The following is a 20,427-nucleotide window of genomic DNA, read 5'->3' as shown; positions in this document are numbered from 1 at the left end:
GTTTGATAGAGTAAGTAATGTAAGGGTAAGAGAGATGTGTGGAAATAAAAAGTGTGGTTGAGAGAGCAGAAGAGGGTGTTGTGAAATGGTTTGGGCACATGGAGAGAATGAGTGAGGAAAGATTGACCAAGAGGATATATGTGTCGGAGGTGGAGGGAACGAGGAGAAGTGGGAGACCAAATTGGAGGTGGAAAGATGGAGTGAAAAAGATTTTGAGTGATCGTTGCCTGAACATGCAGGAGGGTGAAAGGAGGGCAAGGAATAGAGTGAATTGGATCGATGTGGTATACCGGGGTTGACGTGCTGTCAGTGGAATGAATCAGGGCATGTGAAGCGTCTGGGGTAAATCATGGAAAGCTGTGTAGGTATGTATATTTGCGTGTGTGGACGTATGTATATACATGTGTATGGGGGTGGGTTGGGCCATTTCTTTCGTCTGTTTCCTTGCACTACCTCGCAAACGCGGGAGACAGCGACAAAGAAAAAAAAATATATTATATTTAACCACAGCTCCCTTTCCATATCCAGGCCCCACAAAACTTCCCATGGTTTACCCCAGACACTTCACATGCCCTGGTTCAATCCATTGACAGCACGTCGACCCCGGTATACCACATCATTCCAATTCATTATAGTCCTTGCACACCTTTCACCCTCCTGCATGTTCAGGCCCCGATCGCTCAAAATCTTTTTCACTCCATCCTTTTACCTCCAAGTTGGTCTCCCACTTCTTGTTCCCTCCACCTTTGACACATATATCCTCTTTGTCAATCTTTCCTCACTCATTCTCTCCATGTGACCAAACCATTTCAATACATCCTCTTCTGCCCTTTCAACCACACTCTTTTTATTCCCACACATCTCTCTCACCCTTTCATTACTTACTCGATCAAACCACCTCACACCACGTATTTTCCTCAAACACCTCATTTCCAACACATCCACCCTCCTCCGCTCAACCCTGTTTATAGTCCATGCCTCACATCCATATAACATTGTTGGAACCACTGTTCCTTCAAACATACCCATTTTTGCTTTCCGAGATATTGTTTTTGCCTTCCACACATTATTCGACGCTCCCAAAACTTTGGCCCCCTCCCCCACCCTGTGACTAACTTCCACTTCCATGGTTCCGTCCGCTGCCAGATCCACTTCCAGATGTCTGTAAGACTTCACATCCTCCAGTTTTTCTCCATTCAAACTTACCTCCCAATTGACTTGTCCCTCAACCCTACTGTACCTAATAACCTTGCTCTTATTCACATTAACTCTCAACTTTCTTCTTTCTCACACTTTACCAAACTCAGTCACAAGCTTTTGCAGTTTCTCACCTGAATCAGCCACCAGTGCTGTATCATCAACGAACAACAACTGACTCTCTTTCCAAGCCCTGTCATCCACAACAGACTGCATACTTGCCCTTCTCCCCAAAACTCTTGCATTCACCTCCCTAACAACCCCTTCCATAAATAAATTAAACAACCATGGAGACATCATGCACCCCTGCCGCAAACCGACATTTACTGAGAACCAATCACTTTCTTCTCTTCCTACTTGTACACATGCCTTACATCCTCGATAAAAACTTTTCACGCTTTTAGCAACTTTCCTCCCACACCATATACTCTTAATACTTTCCATAGAGCATCTCTATCAACTCTATCATATGCGTTCTTCAGATCCATAAGTGCTAAATGCAAATCCATTTGTTTTTCTAAGTATTTCTCATTCTTCAAAGCAAACACCTGATCCACACATGCTCTACCACTTCTGAAACCACACTGCTCTTCCCCAATCTGATGCTCTGTACATGCCATCACCCTCTCAATCAGTATCCTCCCATATGATTTCCCAGGAATACTCAACAAACTTATTCCTCTGTAATTTGCCTTTGTACAATGGCACTATGCATGCATTCCACCAATCCTCAGGCACTTCACCATGAGCCATACATACATTGAATATACTCACCAACCAGTCCACAACACAGTCACCCTCTTTTTTTATTAAATTCCTCTGCAATACCATCCAAACCTGCCACCTTGCCGGCTTTCATCTTCTGCAAATCTTTCACTACCTCTTCTCTGTTTACCAAATCATTCACCCTGACCCTCTCACTTCGCACACCACCTTGACCAAAACACCCTATATCTGCCACTGTATCATCAAACACATTCAACAAATCTTCAAAATACTCAATCTCATCTCCTTTTATATATAGATATGGGTATATGAGTGGATGGGCCATTCTTTTGTCTGTTTCCTGGCACTACCTCGTTGATGCATGAACAGTGATCAAGTATGATAAAAATTATGATAAATACAAAAGGTGATTTTCAGCCAGTAATTCCTGCCTTAGTATCCTTCTGTGACCCATATGAAATGCTCAGGTGGTATCCTGTCTTCCCTTTTCTTGATGAGGCTTGTGCTGGACTCTATGCTGGCCAACTCCATTGGTCACGACCATGGATTATAAAGTGTTATGATGCGTGGATTGTTGTGCATAGTATGTAGGGCAGTTGAGCAATAAGTGATTATCATCTTTATAGTAATTGCATTGTGGGCATGAAGGGTTTTTGGATATATTTAAATGGTGTTTATAATGTTAAAGTATTGGGTGATATCTGACTTAGATGAGAGAGTATGACTTCTGTTTGGCTAGAAAGAGTGGTTTTATTTTGGCTTTATTGTCTGGTGGATTGGAGTTTGTTTAGTGGTCGGTTTTTTAATGTTTGTCAGGTTATTTCAGGGTATATGTTTCATCAGTCTTCTGTTTGTTTGGAATGGAATTTGTGTGTTGGGCAGCTGAAATGTGAAGCACTGGAGAAATATTGTATTTAAATTTTTAATGCATGCTCGCCATTTCCCACATTAGTGAGGTAGCTCAAGAACAGGCAAAGTAAGGCCTTATTCTCTTACATCCATTTTTTATCTGCTATGTAATGCACTGAAAAAGAGCTGTCTATCCACTACGAGGCTCCACAGACATATGCCATATTTCACTCCTGTGACACCATGTCACTGAATATATAAATTCACTTTCTCACTTGCACGCCTTTCATCCTCCTGCATGTTCAGGCACTGACATCAAGATTTTTTCATTTTGTCCATCCATTATAGTTTGTTCTTCCCCTTTTCCTTGTCCCCTCAACTTCTGACACATAAGTCATCTTTGTACACCTCGCTTCACATATCCTCTCTATTTGTTCAGACATTTCAACACACCCTCTTCAGTTCTCTCTGTGATATTTATCTTATTACCAAGCTTCTCATATCTTTTTATTATTTACTCGATCAAATCATCTCACCACATATAGTCCTAAAACACTTCATTCCAGCACAAATTGTCATCTTTAGCCCATCCTTCTCACCCATACAATATTATTGGAACTAATGTGCCTTCTGCTGTATTCATTTTTGCCTTCCCATATAACAACCAACCTCTCTTTTGACACATTCCTCAGTGCTCCAAGAACCTTTACCTCCTTACCCACCTGGTGATTCACTTCTGCTTTCCTATTGTACCCCGTTCCTGCCTTGTCCAGTTTCAGGTATCTAAAACAGATTTCCACTTTGTTACCACACCTCTCTTTTATGTCACTTGATAAAACCACCTCACACCACACATTTTCTGCAAACATTTCATTTCCAGTGCATCCATAAGCATATTTTCAAATGTAGCCCATGCCTTGCATCTATACATTATTGTTAGGATTACTAACCTTCACCTTACCCATTTTTTGCCCTCCCAGATAACAACCTCTCTTCCCCACATGCCTCAGTGCTCCCAGAACCTTCACTTCTATTTCCATGGTTCCATTCACTGCCATGTCCACTCTCAGGTATCAAAAACATTTTACTCCATCCAGATTTTCTCCACTCATACTCATACCCCAACTAACATGTCCCTTTTCCCTGCTAAACCTAATAACTGCTTTTATTCACATGTACTCTGAATTTCCTCCTTTCATGCATTCTCCCAGATTCTGACACCAGCTTCTACAATTTCTCTCACAAATCTGCAACTAGTGCTTTGTCATCAGCAAACAACAACTGACTTGCTTTCCAGGCCCCCTCACCCCCTACAGACAGCTTACCCACCTTTCTCTCCAAGACCCTTGCATTTACCTCCTTCACCATTCCATCCATAAACAAATTATTGTGAAACCATACACCCCTGCTGCTGACCTACCTTCAGTGGAACAACTCGCCCTCCTCTCTACCTAAATGCACACTTGCCTTACACATGATTAAAACTTCTCAATGCTTCAGATGGATTTCCTACCATGCCATATATTCATAAGACATTCCACAAGGTATCTCTGTCATCTTGTAGGTATTAGATGGTAGTCAGCCAGTGACCAGGGAGGTATATTACCAATATTACCCATCTGGGTATTGGGAGGGTTAATGACGGCTGCTGAATGGGTCAACACTTCGTGGTTGTCAAGTTGCACTCCTCTGACACAGGTAGCTGTCTTCTTTCTGCCACACCCTTACATGGACTATTGGCATTCTGTCCACAAACATACAATCTTTCTTTGTTATACATAACACTTGACAGGACTGAACTCACACAGCTCATTCTTCATGACTAAATTTTTCTTGAGCACTATGTGCTTCCCCTGCCTTTTGGCAAAATGATAGGAGCAGTAGATAGAGTTAGTAGGTAGGAACATAAAGCAGGAGCATTAGGTAATGGCAGTCTGTAGGAGCTTCTGCAAACACTTCATTAGAGTTGCCCTCTGCCATTGGCCTGTAAATGGTAAGGCAGTGAAGGTTAAAATGTGGTGCTGGATTTCACTGGTTATGGAAAGTATTGTTGTGGCCACCACTTTAAGGGGTTTCCAGGAGGGAACAGACATCAGAGATTTAGATATATAGATAAATCTGTGTCATCTGTTTCATATGCTTTCTCCAGGTCCATAAATGTCTCACACAAATCCTTCTGTTGCATCAAGTATTTCTAACACACATTGTTGAAAGCATCCAATTGACCCATGCACCCTTTACTGCTCCTGTAACCACATTGTTCCTCCCCAGTCTGATGATGTGTACATGCCTTCTCCCTCACAATTACCACGCTCTTTTATGGCTAACTAGGTACACTCAACAAACTTACACCATTGTAGTTTGAACACTTACCTTTGTGTACCCCTTGCCTTTATACAGTGGCACCTTACATGTGGTATGACTAGATGGAATGAAGCTAGTAATGAGGGGATGTATGAGAGACCTCATAAGGCAGTGAATGCAAAGAAAACAAATTGTGGAGTGGGTGAAATGTATTACTTTGAGGTGTTTTGGGCATGTGGAAAGAATGCAAGATGGGGAGTTTACAAGAAGAGTGTATGATAGTATAATGAAAGGGGTTGATGTTAGAGGAAGACCATCAGTAACAAAGGGAATTAGAGTGGAAGAGTACTGGAAGGAGAGAATTAGGGAAGAATACGTGGGATGGTGCACGCATAGGAGCCATGTAAGGATGGGTAAGTGGAGATACTTTTGCTATGGCCACCCTTCTTGATGGGAGTTCATGAAGGAAGCATAAACATGCATTATAGATAGTTAGAAACATATGTTTTTGTAAACACAAATATTATTGATGGATTTGTTAATCTGCTTACTCTACTTTCAGTATATCCGGTACTTAGAAGAAGCAGTAGCAGGAGATGCAGAAATACGATCAGTCTACCAGAGAGCATGCATCATCCATTTAAGGGAAAAGTTTCGTCCTCATCTATCTTGGGCAGCATTTGAAGAAGAAAAAGGTAAAGAATTTGTTTTCAGTATCAGAATCAGGAATTTAATGATGGATTTCATATATCTGTAGATTTGCATTGCTAAATTTGTAATGGAACTGGAAGTTAATTTTCTAAATTATTGATTAGATCACAACTGCAAGTTTCATCTCCTGTAAACCCCAGTTTTTTCCCCTTCATTCGTGTTCACTTTGTCCCATGTAATTGAGGTAGAACCAGGAACCAAGGGAAAAAAAAAGACCTCATTTGCTCATATTCATTCTTTAGCTGTCGCATGATTTATGCACTGAAACCAGGTTCCACATACTTTTCATATGCCCTTCCAGCATAGCATGTTATCTCCTGTAAATACATCACTCTTTGCTCTCTCTCCCTTACCCTCCTTGCACCCTTCTGCATTTTCAGGCTTGGAGCTTTCAAAACATCTTTCACCCGACCCCTCCACCTCATCTTTGGTTAGTCCTTTTTCCTTGTTCCTTCAATTGATATGTTTACTCTCTTAGATATCCTTTCCCCACTTATTGCCTTCATAAGTCCAAACTGTTTCAGCATGCTCTCTTCAGCATTCTCATACATTCTGGTTAGTTTTTTTTTTTTTTTTTTTTTTTTTTTTTTTTTTTTTTCTCGCTGTCTCCCGCGTTTGCGAGGTAGCGCAAGGAAACAGACGAAAGAAATGGCCCAACCCACCCCCATACACATGTATATACATACGTCCACACACGCAAATATACATACCTACACAGCTTTCCATGGTTTACCCCAGACGCTTCACATGCCTTGATTCAATCCACTGACAGCACGTCAACCCCGGTATATCACATCGCTCCAATTCACTCTATTCCTTGCCCTCCTTTCACCCTCCTGCATGTTCAGGCCCCGATCACACAAAATCTTTTTCACTCCATCTTTCCACCTCCAATTTGGTCTCCCTCTTCTCCTCGTTCCCTCCACCTCCGACACATATATTCTCTTGGTCAATCTTTCCTCACTCATTCTCTCCATGTGCCCGAACCATTTCAAAACACCCTCTTCTGCTCTCTCAACCATGCTCTTTTTATTTCCACACATCTCTCTTACCCTTACGTTACTTACTCGATCAAACCACCTCACACCACACATTGTCCTCAAACATCTCATTTCCAGCACATCCATCCTCCTGCGCACAACTCTATTCTGGTTAGTGTATGCAATAAAGGCATATAAGGACAGGGATAAATGGAAACACTTGCAGTGGCCACCCTTTGATGGGAGTTCCTGGAGGGAACATCCATCAGAGATATAGGTAGATAGATAGACTCTTACTACCATGCTTTGTTTTTACATTATCATTTCTTATTTGATCATTCTTCCCTACATTACATATTGTCCTGAAACATTTTATATCCATAACATTCATCCTATTCCATTCATTTTTTGGTTCCCATGTTTTGCTGTACTGTACCACGTTTATTGCATCAAGAACTGTTGGCTCACGCACTTAGCTGCTTCCAGAAAACTTGCCCCACTTCATCATCCTAATTATTATTATTTTTGTTTTTACATACTTGATTGCTGTTTAGGCATTAGCGAGGTAGCACTTTTCTGCATTAGCGAGGTAGCACCAAGAATTGATATTTCTATTATTTTTATTAATAGTTGTAGTAGTGTTTTTATCTTTTAAACTATTCGCCATTTCCCGCGTCAGCGAGGTAGCGTTAGGAACAGAGGACTGGGCCTTTTTGGAATATCCTCACCTGGCCCCCTCTGTTCCTTCTTTTGATTACTGCTCCTTGCTTTAGCAAGTTAGTGCCAGGAACAGATGAAAAAAGGTTGCATTCACTCATATCCATTTTGTCATATGTAAAGCACCAAAACCACAGCTCCCAGTCCACAACTGGCACCCAACAGACCTTTCCATGGTTTACCCCGCCTGCTTCACATTCCTTGGTTCAGTCCATTGGCAGCACATTGACCCTCTCTCCAATAGTCTTGTATTTACCTCCTTCACCACCCAATTCATAAAGAAATCAAACAGCCTTTCTGATACACCCCTGCCACAGACCCACCTTTATTTGGAACTGTTCACTCTTCTCTCTTTTTACTTATACACATGACCTGCACCCTTGATAAAAATGTCTCTGCTTCTGTCAGATATGCTTCCTTACCTTATACTCTTAAGATCTTTCACAACTCATCCCTATGAAACCTACCGTATGCTTTCTTCAGATCTTTAAATGTCACTTACAGATCCAACTTGTTTCTAAATTTTTCTCACACTTCTTTAAAGTTAGAGCAAACACCTGTTTCACACATCCTCCACCACTTCTGAAACCACACACTGTTTCTCCCCAAAATGATGTTCTGTACATGCCTTCATGCTCTCAATTACTACTCTCCCATACAACTTACCAGGTACACTTAACAAACTTATACCTCAATAGTTTGAACACTCAACTTTTTCCCATGTCTTTATACAGTGGTATGCTTCATACATTCCCCCAGTCCTCTGGCACCTCACCATAGTCCATACAAACATTGAAAAGCCGAACTAGTCAGCAGCACAATCACTTCCTTCCATAAGAAATTCAACAGCAGTGCCATCCACTTCAGCTGTCTTGCCACATTCCATCTTGCATACATCCTTCACCACCTCTTTTCTTCCAGACCTCTTTCCATGACTCTTTTACTTTGCATACCAACTCATCCCAAGCACCCTGCCACCCTATCATCAAACGCATTCAACATCCTTCAAAATGCACACACCATCACCTCACTTCATCGCTACCTGTTACCACTTTCTCATTTGCCCCTTACACCAATGCAATGAGTGGTGATGACTCATCAGCAAATTGGGATTAGTGTTTGTAACCCTCTTGTATTATTTAATGCATTGAATTGTGCTGCATTTTTCAGCTTTGCCAAAGGTGACTTTTCAATCACAGTATACCCACAGTCAAGTGGAGTCTGGTAATGCATATATATATGTCTTTTCTTTTCTTTTAAACTATTCGCCATTTCCTGCGTTAGCGAGGTAGCGTTAAGAACAGAGGACTGGGCCTTTGTGGGATATCCTCACCTGGCCCCCCTCTGTTCCTCCTTTTGGAAAATTGAAAAAAAAACGAGAGGGGAGGATTTCCAGCCCCCCGCTCCCTCCCCTTTTAGTCACCTTCTACGACACGCAGGGAATACGTGGGAAGTATTCTTAATTCCAAAAGAAGGAACAGAGGGGGCCAGGTGAGGATATTCCAAAAAAGGCCCAGTCGTCTGTTCTTAACGCTACCTCACTAATGCGGGAAATGGCGAATAGTTTAAAAGAAAAGAAAGAAAGATATACCTGTATTAAAAAGAATGTGGTTCAGAGAGCAGAAGAGGGTGTTTTGAAATGGTTTGGTCGCATGGAGAGAATGAGTGAGGAAATATTGACAAAAAGGATATGTGTGTCAGAGGTGGATGGAATGAGGAGAAGTGGGAGACCAAATTGGAGGTGGAAAGATGGAAGGAAAAAGATTTTGAGTGATCGGGGCCTGAACATGCAGGAGGATGAAAGGTGTGCAAGGAATAGAGTGAATTGGAATGATGTGGTATACCGGGTTTGACATGCTGTCAATGGATTGAACCAGGGCATGTGAAGTGTCTGGGGTAAACCGTGGAAAGTTTTGTGGGGCCTGGATGTGGAAAGGGAGCTGTGTTTTTGGTGCATTATACATGAGAGCTAGAGACTGAGTGTGAACGAATGTGGCCTTTGTTGTCTTTTCCTTGCGCTGCCTCGAGCGCATGCTTGGGGGAGGGGGTTGTCTTCTCATGTGTGGTGGAGTTGCGACGGGAATGAATAGAAGCTGCAAGTATGAATTATTTACATGTGTAAATAATTGTTGACTGGTTGGTAAGGTTATTTAATGTATGTATGACTCATGGTGAGGTGCCTGAGGATTGGCGGAATGCGTGCATAGTGCCATTGTACAAAGGCAAAGGGGATAAGAGTGAGTGCTCAAATTACAGAGGTATAAGTTTGTTGAGTATTCCTGGTAAATTATATGGGAGGGTATTGATCGAGAGGGTGAAGGCATGTACAGAGCATCAGATTGGGGAAGAGCAGTGCGGTTTCAGAAGTGGTAGAGGATGTGTGGATCAGGTGTTTGCTTTGAAGAATGTATGTGAGAAATACTTAGAAAAGCAAATGGATTTGTATGTAGCATTTATGGATCTGGAGAAGGCATATGATAGAGTTGATAGAGATGCTCTGTGGAAGGTATTAAGAATATATGGTGTGGGAGGCAAGTTGTTAGAAGCAGTGAAAAGTTTTTATCGAGGATGTAAGGCATGTGTACGTGTAGGAAGAGAGGAAAGTGATTGGTTCTCAGTGAATGTAGGTTTGCGGCAGGGGTGTGTGATGTCTCCATGGTTGTTTAATTTGTTTATGGATGGGGTTGTAAGGGAGGTAAATGCAAGAGTCCTGGAAAGAGGGGCAAGTATGAAGTATGTTGGGGATGAGAGAGCTTGGGAAGTGAGTCAGTTGTTGTTCGCTGATGATACAGCGCTGGTGGCTGATTCATGTGAGAAACTGCAGAAGCTGGTGACTGAGTTTGGTAAAGTGTGTGGAAGAAGAAAGTTGAGAGTAAATGTGAATAAGAGCAAGGTTATTAGGTACAGTAGGGGTGAGGGTCAAGTCAATTGGGAGGTGAGTTTGAATGGAGAAAAACTGGAGGAAGTGAAGTGTTTTAGATATCTGGGAGTGGATCTGTCAGCGGATGGAACCATGGAAGCGGAAGTGGATCATAGGGTGGGGGAGGGGGCGAAAATTTTGGGAGCCTTGAAAAATGTGTGGAAGTCGAGAACATTATCTCGGAAAGCGAAAATGGGTATGTTTGAGGGAATAGTGGTTCCAACAATGTTGTATGGTTGCGAGGCGTGGGCTATGGATAGAGATGTGCGCAGGAGGATGGATGTGCTGGAAATGAGATGTTTGAGGACAATGTGTGGTGTGAGGTGGTTTGATCGAGTAAGTAACGTAAGGGTAAGAGAGATGTGTGGAAATAAAAAGAGCGTGGTTGAGAGAGCAGAAGAGGGTGTTTTGAAATGGTTTGGGCACATGGAGAGAATGAGTGAGGAGAGATTGACCAAGAGGATATATGTGTCGGAGGTGGAGGGAACGAGGAGAAGAGGGAGACCAAATTGGAGGTGGAAAGATGGAGTGAAAAAGATTTTGTGTGATCGGGGCCTGAACATGCAGGAGGGTGAAAGGAGGGCAAGGAATAGAGTGAATTGGAGTCATGTGGTATACAGGGGTTGACGTGCTGTCAGTGGATTGAATCAAGGCATGTGAAGCGTCTGGGGTAAACCATGGAAAGCTGTGTAGGTATGTATATTTGCGAGTGTGGACGTGTGTATGTACATGTGTATGGGGGGGGGGCCATTTCTTTCGTCTGTTTCCTTGCGCTACCTCGCAAACGCGGGAGACAGCGACAAAGTATAAAAGAAAAGAAAGAAAAAAAAAAGATGTATGTATATGTCTGTGTATGTAGGTATATGTATACATTGAAATGTATAGCGGTGTATATGTGCGTGTGTGGACGTGTATGTATATGCATGTGTCTGTGGGTGGGTTTGGCCATTGTTTCGTCTGTTTCCTTGCCCCACCTTGCTAATGTAGGAGAGCGACAAAGTATGTTAAATAAAAAATGTCGATAAAATATCCTGTTACCTTTACCAATCTGAACCAGAAGCCCCTTCCTTCTATGAAGCTTCCTTTTATGGGGCTCCTGCAGCTTTGACATTGCACTACAGATCGTAGCTGGAAAATTATAGACTTTATTGAAGACAAGGTTTTCAATGAGATTGCGCTCCTTTCATTCTTTGACAATGATGCATCTAAGTCAAGGATGACGTCACAGATGTTAATACATCCTCATACAGGCATAGTCCAGTAACAGGAAACATTAGGTAGAAGTAGTAGGTAGGGGATAAGAGTGAGTGCTCAAATTACAGAGGTATAAGTTTGTTGAGTATTCCTGGTAAATTATATGGGAGGATATTGATTGAGAGGGTGAAGGCATGTACAGAGCATCAGATTGGGGAAGAGCAGTGTGGTTTCAGAAGTGGTAGAGGATGTGTGGATCAGGTGTTTGCTTTGAAGAATGTATGTGAGAAATACTTAGAAAAGCAAATGGATTTGTATGTAGCATTTATGGATCTGGAGAAGGCATATGATAGAGTTGATAGAGATGCTCTGTGGAAGGTATTAAGAATATATGGTGTGGGAGGCAAGTTGTTAGAAGCAGTGAAAAGTTTTTATCGAGGATGTAAGGCATGTGTACGTGTAGGAAGAGAGGAAAGTGATTGGTTCTCAGTGAATGTAGGTTTGCGGCAGGGGTGTGTGATGTCTCCATGGTTGTTTGATTTGTTTATGGATGGGGTTGTTAGGGAGGTGAATGCAAGAGTTTTGGAAAGAGGGGCAAGTATGAAGTCTGTTGGGGATGAGAGAGCTTGGGAAGTGAGTCAGTTGTTGTTCGCTGATGATACAGCGCTAGTGGCTGATTCATGTGAGAAACTGCAGAAGCTGGTGACTGAGTTTGGTAAAGTGTGTGAAAGAAGAAAGTTAAGAGTAAATGTGAATAAGAGCAAGGTTATTAGGTACAGTAGGGTTGAGAGTCAAGTCAATTGGGAGGTGAGTTTGAATGGAGAAAATCTGGAGGAAGTGAAGTGTTTTAGATATCTGGGAGTGGATCTGGCAGCGGGTGGAACCATGGAAGCGGAAGTGGATCATAGGGTGGGGGAGGGGGCGAAAATTCTGGGAGCCTTGAAGAATGTGTGGAAGTCGAGAACATTATCTCGGAAAGCAAAAATGGCTATGTTTGAAGGACTAGTGGTTCCAACAATGTTGTATGGTTGCGAGACGTGGGCTATGGATAGAGTTGTGCGCAGGAGGATGGATGTGCTGGAAATGAGATGTTTGAGGACAATATGTGGTGTGAGGTGGTTTGATCGAGTAAGTAACGTAAGGGTAAGAGAGATGTGTGGAAATAAAAAGAGCGTGGTTGAGAGAGCAGAAGAGGGTGTTTTGAAATGGTTCGGGCACATGGAGAGAATGAGTAAGGAAAGATTGACCAAGAGGATATATGTGTCGGAGGTGGAGGGAACGAGGAGAAGAGGGAGACCAAATTGGAGGTGGAAAGATGGAGTGAAAAAGATTTTGAGTGATCGGGGCCTGAACATGCAGGAGGGTGAAAGGAGGGCAAGGAATAGAGTGAATTGGAGCGATGTGGTATACCGGGGTTGACGTGCTGTCAGTGGATTGAATCAAGGCATGTGAAGCGTCTGGGGTAAACCATGGAAAGCTGTGTAGGTATGTATATTTGCGTGTGTGGACGTATGTATATACATGTGTATGGGGGTGGGTTGGGCCATTTCTTTCGTCTGTTTCCTTGCGCTACCTCGCAAACGCGGGAGACAGAAAAAAAAAAAAAAAAAGTAGTTAGGAACATTAAGCAGGAGCATTAGGTATAAGTGGTCTTTAGGAATATTGTGTAGAAGCCTCTGTAAACAATGTGTTAAAGGCGCCCTCTGCCATTGGCCTATTAAGGATGAGGCACTAAAAGCTAAGGAGCAGCACTTGAGGTCACTAGTTATGGAAACTCCATTGTTGTGGTCAGGCTCTTGAGAGAGTTCCGGTAAGAACATACATCAGAGATATAGATACAGAATAGTACTTTATGAATTATTTACACTTAAATTTTATGAATATTATGGCTGATATCCTAAATGTAAAATCTGATATCCATTGCTACATCAGGTTTTTCACCTTGGTCAGTTGCATTCTAGATTTAGGGGGGTTCTGTATCTGATTTTTCATTCTTACCTTATTTATGTACAAGAACTGGTGTAGCTGAACTGGCTGATGGATTTATCACCCAGTTGTACTTCTGTAGCATTCATCCAGGTTAGGTTTAGTTAGTTTTATATAAATTTGATATTGCTACTACCCCTTCACAGTGCCAAAAAGTTTTTTATTTGAAGATGACCCACACATCCTTAATCTTGAAAAATTTCCTGTTGCAACCTGTAATTTTATCAGAGTTCCTGTCAACTGGAAGTAACTGGCCAAACCCAGTTCAAGTATACTGTAAATCTGTTAACCCTATCATGCACTTTTTCAGATCCATGAATACCAGTTACAGGATACTGTCTTGTCTCTTAAGTATTTTTTTCTTTTAATTCTTGGACTCTAACATTAGGTCCACACATGCTCTACATCTCTTGAAACCAATCTGCTTCTTCGTCAGTTGTGTGCTTGCTAGTGTCAATTATAAGATAAGAAAAGTTAGAAGGGTTTATTTGACAAAGAGCTCTTCAGAGCTGGTAACTATTTTACAGTCTGTTGCTTGCCCACCTTCAGCGCAAGTATAACTTTGGTGACGTCTCCTCATAATTGCTCATCATGATTTAGGTAACAGTGACCGTGCTCTGGAAATACTTGAAGATGTCCAAGCTCGAGTGCCTGGTAGTTTGGAAGCATGGATGCAAGCTGCTGGGGTGGAGAGGCGTCGAGGGAACCTTGAGGCAGCAAAGGAAATATTTCTTCGTTGCCTTCAGCAGTGTCAAGAGCGGGAAGATAAAAATGCTTATTCGCATGTGGCTTTGAAGTTTGCCAGATTCCACACATTAGTAAGTTCATCCTCTCTCTCTCTCACCTGTCATTTTCATGTATTTTTTATATATATTTATTTTGCTTTGTCGCTGTCTCTGCATTTGCAAGGTAGCGCAAGGAAACAGACGAAAGAAATGGCCAAACCCACCCCCATACACATGTATATACATACATGTCCACACACGCAAATATACATACCCATACATCTCAATGTACACATATATATACTCACACAGACACATACATATATACACATGCACACAATTCACACTGTCTGCCTTTATTCATTCCCATTGCCACCTCGCCACACAGTGAATAACATCCCCTTCCCCCCTCATGTGTGCAAGGCAGCGCTAGGAAAAGACAACAAAGGCCCCATTCGTTCACACTCAGTCTCTAGCTGTCATGCAGTAATGCCCGAAACCACAGCTCCCTTTCCACATCCAGGCCCCACAGAACTTTCCATGGTTTACCCCAGACGCTTCACATGCCCTGATTCAATCCATTGACAGCACGTCGACCCCGGTATACCACATCCAATTCACTCAATTCCTTGCCCGCCTTTCACCCTCCTGCATGTTCAGGCCCCGATCACTCAAAATCTTTTTCACTCCATCTTTCCACCTCCAATTTGGTCTCCCACTTCTCCTCGTTCCCTCCACCTCCGACACATATATCCTCTTGGTCAATCTCTCCTCACTCATTCTCTCCACGTGCCCAAACCATTTCAAAACACCCTCTTCTGCTCTCTCAACCACACTCCTTTTATTTCCCCACATCTCTCTTACCCTTGCATTACTTACTCGATCAAACCACCTCACACCACATAATGTCCTCAAACATCTCATTTCCAGCACATCCACCCTCCTGCGCACAACTCTATCCATAGCCCACGCCTCGCAACCATACAACATTGTTGGAACCACTATTCCTTCAAACATACCCATTTTTGCTTTCGGAGATAATTTTCTCGACTTCCACACATTCTTCAAGGCTCCCAGGATTTTCACCCCCTCCCCCACCCTATGATTCACTTCCACTTCCATGGTTCCATCCGCTGCCAGATCCACTCCCAGATATCTAAAACACTTTACTTCCTCCAGTTTTTCTCCATTCAAACTTACCTCCCAATTGACATGACCCTCAACCCTACTGTACCTAATAACCTTGCTCTAATTCACATTTAATCTTAACTTTCTTCTTTCACACACTTTACCAAACTCAGTCACCAGCTTCTGCAGTTTCTCACATGAATCATCTACCAGTGCTGTATCATCAGCGAACAACAACTGACTCACTTCCCAAGCTCTCTCATCCCCAACAGACTTCATACTTGCCCCTCTTTCCAAAACTCTTGCATTCACCTCCCTAACAACCCCATCCATTAACAAATTAAACAACCATGGAGACATCACACACCCCTGCCGCAAACCTACATTCACCGAGAACCAGTCACTTTCCTCTCTTCCTTCACGTACACATGCCTTACATCCTCGATAAAAACTTTTCACTGCTTCCAACAACTTGCCTCTCACACCATATATTCTTAGTACCTTCCACAGAACATCTCTGTCAACTCTATCATATGCCTTCTCCAGATCCATAAATGCTACATACAAATCCATTTGCTTTTCTAAGTATTTCTCACATACATTCTTCAAAGCAAACATCTGATCCACACATCCTCTGCCACTTCTGAGACCACACTGCTCTTCCCCAATCTGATGCTCTGTACATGCCTCCACCCTCTCAATCAATACCCTCCCATATAATTTACCAGGAATTTTTGATTCTGTTATTTTTAATATATTTAGAGTTAAATTTATTTCCATTTCAACTTGTTATAAGTGTTCATTTTACTCTTGCTGGTAGTTTGGTGGCAATCTTTTCTGTGCTGATATGATCAGTGTCTTATGATAGCCCAAAAGTTCTAGTGGGTCTGGGGCTTTAGATGTTCCTAGATATGATTCCTTATGATTTGTATGTTTGAAGTAAATTTTACCCTTATTAGGTAGCATTTATGGATCTGGAGAAGGCATATGATAGAGTTGATAGAGATGCTCTGTGGAAGGTATTAAGAATATATGGTGTGGGAGGCAAGTTGTTAGAAGCAGTGAAAAGTTTTTATCGAGGATGTAAGGCATGTGTACGTGTAGGAAGAGAGGAAAGTGATTGGTTCTCAGTGAATGTAGGTTTGCGGCAGGGGTGTGTGATGTCTCCATGGTTGTTTAATTTGTTTATGGATGGGGTTGTTAGGGAGGTAAATGCAAGAGTTTTGGAAAGAGGGGCAAGTATGAAGTCTGTTGGGGATGAGAGAGCTTGGGAAGTGAGTCAGTTGTTGTTCGCTGATGATACAGCGCTGGTGGCTGATTCATATGAGAAACTGCAGAAGCTGGTGACTGAGTTTGGTAAAGTGTGTGAAAGAAGAAAGTTAAGAGTAAATGTGAATAAGAGCAAGGTTATTAGGTACAGTAGGGTTGAGGGTCAAGTCAATTGGGAGGTAAGTTTGAATGGAGAAAAACTGGAGGAAGTAAAGTGCTTTAGATATCTGGGAGTGGATCTGGCAGCAGATGGAATCATAGAAGCGGAAGTGGATCATAGGGTGGGGGAGGGGGCGAAAATCCTGGGAGCCTTGAAGAATGTGTGGAAGTCGAGAACATTATCTCCGAAAGCAAAAATGGGTATGTTTGAAGGAATAGTGGTTCCAACAATGTTGTATGGTTGCGAGGCGTGGGCTATGGATAGAGTTGTGCGCAGGAGGATGGATGTGCTGGAAATGAGATGTTTGAGGACAATGTGTGGTGTGAGAGGGTTAGGGAAAATGATTTGGTAAACAGAGAAGAGGTAGTAAAAGCTTTGCGGAAGATGAAAGCCGGCAAGGCAGCAGGTTTGGATGGTATTGCAGTGGAATTTATTAAAAAAGGGGGTGACTGTATTGTTGACTGGTTGGTAAGGTTATTTAATGTATGTATGACTCATGGTGAGGTGCCTGAGGATTGGCGGAATGCGTGCATAGTGCCATTGTACAAAGGCAAAGGGGATAAGAGTGAGTGCTCAAATTACAGAGGTATAAGTTTGTTGAGTATTCCTGGTAAATTATATGGGAGGGTATTGATTGAGAGGGTGAAGGCATGTACAGAGCATCAGATTGGGGAAGAGCAGTGCGGTTTCAGAAGTGGTAGAGGATGTGTGGATCAGGTGTTTGCTTTGAAGAATGTATGTGAGAAATACTTAGAAAAGCAAATGGATTTGTATGTAGCATTTGTGGATCTGGAGAGGGCATATGATGGAGTTGATAGAGATGCTCTGTGGAAGGTATTAAGGGTATATGGTGTGGGAGGAGGGTTGTTAGAAGCAGTGAAAAGTTTTTATCGAGGATGTAAGGCATGTGTACGTGTAGGAAGAGAGGAAAGTGATTGGTTCTCAGTGAATGTAGGTTTGCGGCGGGGATGTGTGATGTCTCCATGGTTGTTTAATTTGTTTGTGGATGGGGTTGTGAGGGAGGTGAATGCAAGAGTCCTGGAAAGAGGGGCAAGTATGAAGTCTGTTGGGGATGGGAGAGCTTGGGAAGTGGGTCAGTTGTTGTTCGCTGATGATGCAGCGCTGGTGGCTGATTCATGTGAGAAACTGCAGAAGCTGGTGACTGAGTTTGGTAAAGTGTGTGGAAGAAGAAAGTTGAGAGTAAATGTGAATAAGAGCAAGGTTATTAGGTACAGTAGGGGTGAGGGTCAAGTCAATTGGGAGGTGAGTTTGAATGGAGAAAAACTGGAGGAAGTGAAGTGTTTTAGATATCTGGGAGTGGATCTGTCAGCGGATGGAACCATGGAAGCGGAAGTGGATCGTAGGGTGGGGGAGGGGGCGAAAATTTTGGGAGCCTTGAAAAATGTGTGGAAGTCGAGAACATTATCTCGGAAAGCAAGGGTGGGTATGTTTGAGGGAATGGTGGTTCCAACAATGTTGTATGGTTGCGAGGCGTGGGCTATGGATAGAGATGTGCGCAGGAGGATGGATGTGCTGGAAATGAGATGTTTGAGGACAATGTGTGGTGTGAGGTGGTTTGATCGAGTAAGTAACGTGAGGGTAAGAGAGATGTGTGGAAATAAAAAGAGCGTGGTTGGGAGAGCGGAAGAGGGTGTTTTGAAGTGGTTTGGGCGCATGGAGAGAATGAGTGAGGAGAGATTGACCAAGAGGATATATGTGTCGGAGGTGGAGGGAACGAGGAGAAGTGGGAGACCAAATTTTAGGTGGAAAGATGGAGTGAAAAAGATTTTGTGTGATCAGGGCCTGAACATGCAGGAGGGTGAAAGGAGGGCAAGGAATAGAGTGAATTGGATCGATGTGGTATACCGGGGTTGACGTGCTGTCAATGGATTGAATCAGGGCATGTGAAGCGTCTGGGGTAAACCATGGAAAGCTGTGTAGGTATGTATATTTGCGTGTGTGGACGTATGTCTGTTTCCTTGCGCTACTTCGCAAACGCGGGAGATAGCGACAAAGCAAAAAAAAAAAAAATATTAGAAAATTGTTTTCTCTCCAGTGTCAGTATGTTCCTTTGATTAAGGTAGATATCTCTTACCCTCCTGTCTTCCCAATATCTATGACTTGGCAAATTTTAAGAGAGGCTTTTCACATCCTCCAGATTTTGTATAGACTTTCCTGTGTCTCTTGTTTTTCCCTTTCATAATCCTCTCTGTATTGCAATTAAGGCCCAGCTTTGATGCAGACTTTTGTTTGCCTCGCTAACATGTGGACTAGTGGCATTGTGTCCACAAATGCACAATCTTTCCTTGTCATACATAACACTTGACAGAACTTAAACAGCTCATTCTTCATAACATTAGTTTTTCCTGCAGTGAGCACTATGTGCTAGCCCTGCTTTTTGGCATAGTGGTAGGAGCAATAGATATAAGTAGTAGATAGGAACATTTAGGCTAGAGCATTAGGTAGAGGTTAGTTGGTAAAAGCATTAGATAGAAGTAGTCAGTAGGAACATCAGGTAGGATGGAAATAAATGTTTGAAAAATTAAATTTTTCCTCAAATCTGCCACAATGCTAGAATTTAGTATTGACATAGTTATATCCAAATTTTCAAATGTTTACACAAAAGGTAACTCTTGAAATTGGCCTTATGCGGGAAGCCCCTCTAAAATGGTGTATATGGAGGCAGATCACCTCTGTGCAGATGTGTACTTAATACATGCACTCATCCCATTAGGGAAACTCGCATAGTTTTTATGAGAGTGGGACATTGGAGCTCTTCCACAAAGATTCATGTGCTAAAGAACTGGCCCATTCATCATCATAGAATTGCTCAGTAACAAGGAGTGTTTGCATAATATATGAACAGCCATATCACGCAATGTACATCCATCAGAGAAACCTGAACTGGTTGCCATGGGAGTGGGAGCACCTATTTGTTCACAGGGCGAGAGAGATTGAACATCGTGTATTTTGTACGTTTTATTGTCTGCCTATCTTGATTTTTACTGGTCTTAGTAATAGAATAAAATGGAATTGGTTCTTTGAACTTTTTCATAATTCTTTTTGGTGGCTTTCTTGTGTCAGCAAAGAATGAAATTGTAATTTTTTTTGTTTACAGTTCTGTGGGAACCCTGAAAAGGCAGTTGAAATTCTTAAAGAGGCTCATGAATATAATAAGGTAAGGCCATGTATTTGTGTCACATATAATGCATAACCTTTATTATATTGAAAAGGGTAACCTGAAAAACTATGTCAAATTAAACTGCATGTTATCACAAAATTCTCGTAATGTGTTGATATTTGGTGAAAAGTATTTTAAGACCTAAAATTTGATAGTTATAGATAGGTAAGTAAACTCATATATAGTGATTGAAGTGATTTTTGTTTGATGCAATATGGGTTAATTTGATAGTTACATATATATCTTACAGTGACATAGTGAGATGATCAAGAATTTGATTTGGTAAGAATTTTAAAGAATAATTGGGATGAAGGTAGAGTGGATTATAACTAATAGCATGAGTGGATAAGGACAAGAGAGACTTTACAATGGTGGGTCTC

At 42.1% G+C, this 20,427-nt stretch overlaps 1 protein-coding gene across 12 annotated transcripts in view; it reads left to right on the top strand.

The window, feature by feature from the left end:
- Positions 1-20,427, top strand: part of Prp39 (pre-mRNA processing factor 39) — a 126,081-nt gene that overhangs the window by 89,937 nt on the left and 15,717 nt on the right. For all 12 annotated transcript variants that reach the window (XM_071663172.1, XM_071663175.1, XM_071663173.1 and 9 more), the window contains 3 exons: positions 5,639-5,771; positions 14,185-14,402; positions 19,985-20,044. In XM_071663172.1, the coding sequence (XP_071519273.1) occupies positions 5,639-5,771; positions 14,185-14,402; positions 19,985-20,044 (411 nt within the window). The remainder of the gene's footprint in view (positions 1-5,638; positions 5,772-14,184; positions 14,403-19,984; positions 20,045-20,427) is intronic.

Source organism: Panulirus ornatus, chromosome 7 (genome assembly GCF_036320965.1).
Source record: "Panulirus ornatus isolate Po-2019 chromosome 7, ASM3632096v1, whole genome shotgun sequence".
In the NCBI taxonomy this organism is placed as follows: domain Eukaryota; kingdom Metazoa; phylum Arthropoda; class Malacostraca; order Decapoda; family Palinuridae; genus Panulirus; species Panulirus ornatus.
This window is presented reverse-complemented; position numbering and strand designations above follow the sequence as displayed.